Below are 7,166 nucleotides of genomic sequence, written 5' to 3' on the forward strand. Positions count from 1 at the left end.
AAAATTGTCCCCAGACCTGCTCAGCCCCAGGCCCCACCCCCCTCCACCCCTTCTCCCAAGGCCCCATCCTGCCCCTTCTCTTCCCCACCTCTTTCCACCCCCTCCCCCTGAGCCCGCCCCGGCCCCTTCCCCCCCCTCCAAGTGCCTCCTGCATGCTGGGGAACTAAGGGTGCTCCAGGGGGTCTGCCGGCCTCGCTGATCAACTCCTCCTCCCTCCCTCCACCCCCTCCTTCCCAGTGCCTCCTGCACACTGAGAAACAGCTGTTCTGCGGCATGCAGGAGGCACTGGAAGGGAGGGGAGGAGTTGATCAGCAGGGCTGGTGGACCCCCTGGAGTACGTCCGCGGACGCCAGTTTGAGAAACACTGCCCTATAATGCAAGGTACCACACAGACACATGATGAGAAACAGTCCCTGCTTCAAAGAGTTTACAATCTACGTAGAAAAGGAGGACAAAAAAAGCACAGAGATAAACTGCCTTGCTTAAGGCTACACAACAGGGTCAGTGGCAAAGCCAGGAACAACACCCAGATCTCCAGACTCCCAGTCTTGGGCCAAATCTGCTAGATCACTTCGCTCTTCTCGCTGGAGGGGCTCCTTGGGTTCCAGGTTAGTCTGATACAGAAAGTAGAAATACTTGAACACCTTACATTAAAAAGAAAGTTTGTAATAATGAATGATACAATCAGCACAGCAGCCCTTTTCTTATTATGTCCAGACCTAATACTCATCCACAATGACAGACTGAAAGTCCCCCATCAGCACTGTTAATACTATATTGGGGTCCCAGGAGAGAAGGGGCACTCAAATGAGGGGAAAACTTGGAGATAGTCCCTTAGGGAATCTTGTCAGCTGAAGAGAGAGAGAGAGAGACTGTGTGTGTCCATTGATAGGAGAGTGATGCGCAGGTATTGGATGGCAGGGGCGGCTCTATGTTTTTTGCTGCCCCAAGCACAGCAGTCAGGCGGCCTTCGGCGGCACGCGGATTCGGCGGCGTTTCTGCGGGTGATCTGCTGGTCTCACGCCTTCGACATACCCGCTGCAGAATTGCTGCCAAAGCCGCAGGACCGGCGGACCTCCCTCAGGCATGCCGCCGAAGGCTGCCTGAATGCCACCCTCACGGCAACCGGCTTGCTGCGCTGGTGCCTGGAGCCGCCCCTGCTAGATGGTCCCTTATGGAACTAATAAAGCCCAAATTGTTTCAGGCTACGAAATAGTCCAATATTGCTGAAATGGGTATGGTTAAGGGAGTCAGCAGGCGCTGCAAGGCCCAAATAGAAAACCTCTTCCATCTAGCTTTATAAGTCAGTCTAGCCGAGAAGAACATTCTGCACCTCAGCTGAACAGCTTCTTTCCATGGATGTCATCCAGCCAGCATTCAGGCTGTCAGATGAAACAATGGTGGGTCCAGGTGTAGGATGTGACTGTTATTCTGTGAGACAACATTGGGCAGAGTAGGTAAGGGGATCTGGGGCTGCGTAAAGCCATTCACCAGATCTGAACACCACAACTGCCTGGCTCATGCTGGGGCTACCATAGTCAGTGATACTACATCTTGCTTCCACTTCCTCAGGACACTTAGTATCATTGGAATCAGTGGAAAGGCATACATCAGTTCAAGCATCATTGGGAAGAAAAAGGTATATGACAGAGAGCCTGAAGTGGAGCTCTCTCAAGAGCAGAACACTTGGCATTTCTTGTTCTGGCCTGTGGCAAATAGGTCTATTTTGGGGCATCCCCACTTACAAAAGATGCTCGGCAACACTAGGCCTTTGATCATCCATTCATGGTTGTCTGAGAACAATGTGCAGAGGCAATCTGCTAGCAACTTCTAAATGCCTGAGAGAAGGAACTATGCTGATTTGAAAATGGTTTGATATGAGCTACTGTCGTAGAATAAATTTTAAGTGAAGTTGCATGTTGGGGGTATGTTGTGGGACGAAGACCAAAAAGAACACACATCAATAGGTGCACGGAGACACAGAGGCTTGGACTCCTGAATGGAAACTCCATCCAGACTACTCATTGAGGACTTTGGGGGGGGTTGAATTTTACACACTGACAGTTGGCCTCCTGGAGAGAAGGTTCGTCGGTTGGCTCCTGTGAGGAGAGGAAGCACTGCTGGGCTCTTAGGCCTGGTCTACACTAGGCGTTTATGTCGAAGTTAGCGCCATTACATCGAATTAACCCTGCACCCGTCCACACTGCGATGCTATTTAGTTCGACATAGAGGTCTCTTTAATTCGACTTCTGTACTCCTCCCCGACAAGGGGAGTAGCGCTAAATTCGACATGGCCATGTCGAATTAGGCTAGGTGTGGATGGAAATCGACGCTAATAGCTCCGGGAGCTATCCCACAGTGCACCACTCTGTTGACGCTCTGGACAGCAGTACGAGCTCGGATGCTCTGACCAGCCACACAGGAAAAGCCCCGGGAAAATTTGAATTTGAATTCCTTTTCCTGTCTGGCCAGTTTGAATCTCATTTCCTGTCTGGACATTGTGGCGATCACAGCAGCACTGGCAACAATGCAGAGCTCTCCAGCAGTGATGGCCGTGCAGTCTGTGAATAGAAAGAGGGCCCCAGCATGGACTGATAGGGAAGTCTTGGATCTCATCGCTGTGTGGGGCGATGAGTCCGTGCTTTCTGAGCTGCGCTCCAAGAAACGGAATGCAAAGATCTATGAGAAGATCTCAAAAGACATGTCAGAGAGAGGATACAGCCGGGATGCAACGCAGTGCCGCGTGAAAATCAAGGAGCTGAGACAAGGCTACCAGAAGACCAAAGAGGCAAACGGACGCTCCGGATCCCATCCCCAGACATCCCGTTTCTACGAGGCACTGCATTCCATCCTCGGTGCGGCCGCCACCACTACCCCACCACTGACCGTGGACTCTGAGGATGGGATACTCTCCACGGCCGGTTCCTCGGACATGTTAGGGGACGGGGAAGATGAGGAAGGAGATGAGGAGGGCGAGGCAGTCGGCAGCGCTCACAACGCTGATTTCCCCGACAGCCAGGATCTCTTCATCACCCTTACAGAGATCCCCTACGAAGCGTCCCCAGCCGTTACCCCGGACACAGAATCTGGGGAAGGATCAGCCAGTAAGTGTTGCAAACATCTAAACATTTATTTTTAACAGAACAGGAATATTAACAATTAAAAGAATGGGTTGTTCATGATTACTGTGCCCTAGGCGCTTAACGGTTTAGTCATGGGCAGTGCAAGTTTTGAAAAAAAATCTAGCAATGTCCGGTTTTCCGTGATTGTCCAGCACAAGCCGCTCTACTGTTTATTCCCTGCTACTGCAGCTACAGTAAAATGCGGTCTATATGTGCGGGGATAGAGCAGTAATCCTCCTGGGACATCTCGATGAAGCTCTCCTGGAGGTAATTGGAAAGCCGTTGCATGAGGTTCCTGGGGAGAGCGGCCTTATTGGGTCCTCCGAAGTACGACACGTTGCCGCGCCACGAGACTATCAAGTACTCGGGAATCATTGCTCTGCACAGCAGGGCGGCATACGGCCCTGGTCTTTGGAGGCTTTCCCGGAGCATTCTCTCTCTCTCGCTCTCAGAGATCCTCATCAGGGTGATGTCGCCCATGGTGACCTGCTTTGAATTAGGTAGGGGAATGTTAGTGTTGGGACTGCTTGCTCGTTCCTTTACAGAACTGTAACCGCTGGTTTGCAGCCACGCGGTGGAGGCGGGAGAGGGGCAGCCAAAAGGGATCGTTCCCGGGGACAGCCGCGAGGGGGTGGGACAGGGGCAGAGTTCCCGCTTGCCGGATTGCTGGCAGCAGGGACTGACATTGCTTTAAATGTGAAATGAGGCCAGTGGTAATATAAAAGTTTTAAACTGCCACAAGTCTACGGCTTACCATGTCTGCCTGCAACAGAAATTCCGTTGTGCTACCCCGCTTCTCAAATGTGCTGTGCAAGACCCCAGGCACTGAATGCGAAGGCCGAGAATTCGACCTTGTGCTGAGTGCGCATGTGATAGGTGCTGTGCATGGTCTTGTTCACAGAGAAAGACTATGTTCTTTGTTCACAACTACATTTATCTTTCTGAGGAATTCACTCCCTTTTTCCCATTTCCACAGCCCCATCTGCGACTGTCTCAGAAGCTAGCCTGGCATCACACTCCCAGAGGCTAGCGCGGATTAGGCGTAGGAAGAAGAGGACACGGGAGGACATGTTCTCTGAACTTATGGCCTGTTCCCAAGCCCAGGCAGCACAGCAGACCCAGTGGCGGGAGAAATTGACCCAAATGCACCAAGCAAACATGGATCGGGAGGAGAGGTGGCGGCAGGAAGACCAGCAGGCGACTCAAACGCTGCTTGGACTACTGAGGGAGCAAACAGACATGCTCCGGCGCCTTGTGGATGTTCTGCAGGAACGGAGGCAGGAGGACAGAGCCCCGCTGCAGTCCATCTCTAACCGCCCTCCCCCGCCACCAAGTCCCATACCCACCTCACCCAAAGTGCAAAGAAGGAGAGGCGGCAGAGTCCCTGCTAATTCTCACTCCACCCCTGCAGAGAGCTCTAGTAGCAGGAGGCTCTCATTCCCCAAAATTTGAAAAGTTCTTTCCTTCCCGCCTGACACAAGCCCCCGTCCAAGTTTCACCTCCCAGTTCCATGTGTAGTTGATAATAAAAAATACGTTTCTGTTAACTACTGTTTCAATCATGTTCTTTTAGAGGAGGAGGGGAAAGGGGGTTGGTAATTGGACAGGACAGTCACCTTTGGCAGGGTACATAGGCGGGGGCAGGCACAGCAGCAGGGCACATACACAGTGCAGTGATGCAGTGACTAGTTACCCTGGTTAGTCTGGGAGGTTGTTTTCATGTTATGTGGTGGGGGGTGGGTTGCTCTGTGACTTTGTGGCGGGGGAGGGCAGTTACAGATCTTAAGCGGCGGTCCTTATGCAGGATCACAGAGCCACGCAGCAGGGGATCTGTAACCGTCCTCCCCCTGCCACATAGTCACATAGCCCCCCCATACACACAGTCCCGATCAGGAGGGGTGACAGGCTCCGTTGAAACAACCATCCCACCGTAGCGGAGCCCGTCAATCCTTGAGTTTAGAAGCTTCATTCGCGTCACTACACTACACCCGCTCCGCACCACAGTCTGCGTCCCAGTTTTAAAAAATTCCCGCGAAAACAGTATTAAAGAAAACGGTGTGCATTAACAAAGTAGAACTATTTTTATTTCGAAACGTGTGTTGGAAGGGGGGTAAAGGGGGTATGTAACTGGATAGGATAGTCAACATTAACTGGGTAAAGAAACGGGGGCAGGTTCAGCTTCTCTGTACACAAACTTTAAAGTCACAGGTTACCCTGCTCACTCAGGAACTTTGCTTTCAAAGCCTCCCGGATGCACAGCGCTTCCCGCTGGTCTCTTCTAATCGCCCGGCTGTCTGGCTGTGCGTAATCAGCAGCCAGGCTATTTTCCTCAACCTCCCACCCCGCCATAAAGGTCTCCCCCTTGCTCTCACAGAGATTGTGGAGCACACAGCAAGCTGCTATAACAATGGGGATATTGGTTTCGCTGAGATCACAGCGAGTCAGTAAGCTTCTCCATCTCCCCTTGAGACGGCCAAAAGCACACTCCACCACCATTCTGCACTTGCTCAGCCAGTAGTTGAAGAGTTCTTTTTCAGTGTCCAGGGCGCCAGTATAGGGCTTCATGAGCCAGGGCATTAGCGGGTAGGCTGGGTCCCCGAGGATGACTATAGGCATCTCCACATCCCCAACAGTTATTTTGCGGTCTGGGAAGTAAATACCTTGTTGCAGCCGTCTAAACAGACCAGAGTTCCTGAAAACACGAGCGTCATGAATCTTGCCCGGCCATCCCACGTAGATGTTGGTAAAACGTCCCCTGTGGTCCACCAGTGCTTGCAGCACCATGGAAAAATAGCCCTTTTGGTTAATGTACTGGGTGGCCTGGTGGTCCGGTGCCAGGATAGGAATGTGAGTTCCATCTATGGCCCCACCGCAGTTTGGGAATCCCATCGCTGCGAAGCCATCTATGATCGCCTCCACGTTTCCCAGGGTCACTACCTTTGGCAGCAGTACATCAACGATTGCCTTCGCTACTTGCATCACAACAACCCCCACGGTAGATTTGCCCACCCCAAACTGGTTCGCGACTGACCGGTAGCTGTCTGGCGTTGCAAGCTTCCAGAGGGCTATGGCCACTCGCTTCTGTACACTCAGTGCAGCTCGCAACCGGGTGTCATTGCGCTTCAGGGCAGGGGACAGCAACTCACAAAGTTCCAGGAAAGTTCCCTTCCGCATGCGAAAGTTTCGCAGCCACTGGGATTCATCCCAGACCTGCAGCACTATGCGGTCCCACCACTCAGTGCTTGTTTCCCGTGCCCAGAATCGCCGTTCCACGGCATCAACATGACCCATTGCCATCGTGATGTCCTCGGCGCTGGGTCCCCTGCTTTCTGAGAGGTCTGTGCTACTCTCAGACTTCAGGACATCACCGCGGTGCCGTAGCCTCCTCGCCTGACTTTTCTGCATCTGCCTCAGGGAAACCTGTATGATAAGCTGCGAGGCGTTGAGAGCGGCCACAACTGCAGCGATGGTCGCAGCATGCTCCATGCTCGCAGTGCTGTGGCATCCGCGCTGTCAATGACTGGAAAAGTGCGCGAACTGATTTCCCGCCGGCGCTTTCAGGGAGGGAGGGCGGGAGTGATGGACGGATGACGACAGTTACCCAAAAGCACCCTCGACACATTTTGTTACCCAGAAGGCATTGCCGTCTACACCCAGAATTCCAATGGGCAGAGGGGACTGCGGGAACTGTGGGATAGCTGACCACAGTGCACCGCTTTGAATGTCGACGCTTTCACCGTTAGTGTGGACTCACAAAGTCGAATTACTGTCCTTAGTGTGGACACACACGTTCGACTTTGCAATATCGATTCCAAAAATTCGATGCAAGTAAATTCGAACTACTCTCGTAGTGTAGACAAGGCCTTATAAGCTTAGGATATCCCTGTTAGAGAAAGAAGTTGGAAAGTTACTAAACACTATTATTTTTACTTGTGTTAAGTAAAAGTTTTGTGTTATGCCAAACTGAGGATTTGGAGAGGTTTTTGAAGAGATCTGCAGGTCCTTTGAAATAGAGTTAAGAAGAGCAGCCAAGATCACCCAATAT

The 7,166-nt window shown here is 52.1% G+C and overlaps 1 protein-coding gene across 1 annotated transcript; it reads left to right on the forward strand.

The window, feature by feature from the left end:
• The first annotated feature begins 2,729 nt into the window (after positions 1 to 2,729).
• Positions 2,730 to 4,668, forward strand: LOC128832511 (uncharacterized). Its single transcript, XM_054019975.1, has 2 exons — positions 2,730 to 3,622; positions 4,099 to 4,668. Exons 1-2 carry the CDS (start codon positions 3,409 to 3,411, stop codon positions 4,572 to 4,574), a joined length of 690 nt encoding a protein of 229 aa, XP_053875950.1. The 5' UTR covers positions 2,730 to 3,408; the 3' UTR covers positions 4,575 to 4,668.
• The last annotated feature ends 2,498 nt before the right edge of the window (positions 4,669 to 7,166 follow it).

The sequence above is a fragment of the Malaclemys terrapin genome, chromosome 2 (genome assembly GCF_027887155.1).
Source record: "Malaclemys terrapin pileata isolate rMalTer1 chromosome 2, rMalTer1.hap1, whole genome shotgun sequence".
NCBI classification, from domain to species: Eukaryota; Metazoa; Chordata; order Testudines; family Emydidae; genus Malaclemys; species Malaclemys terrapin.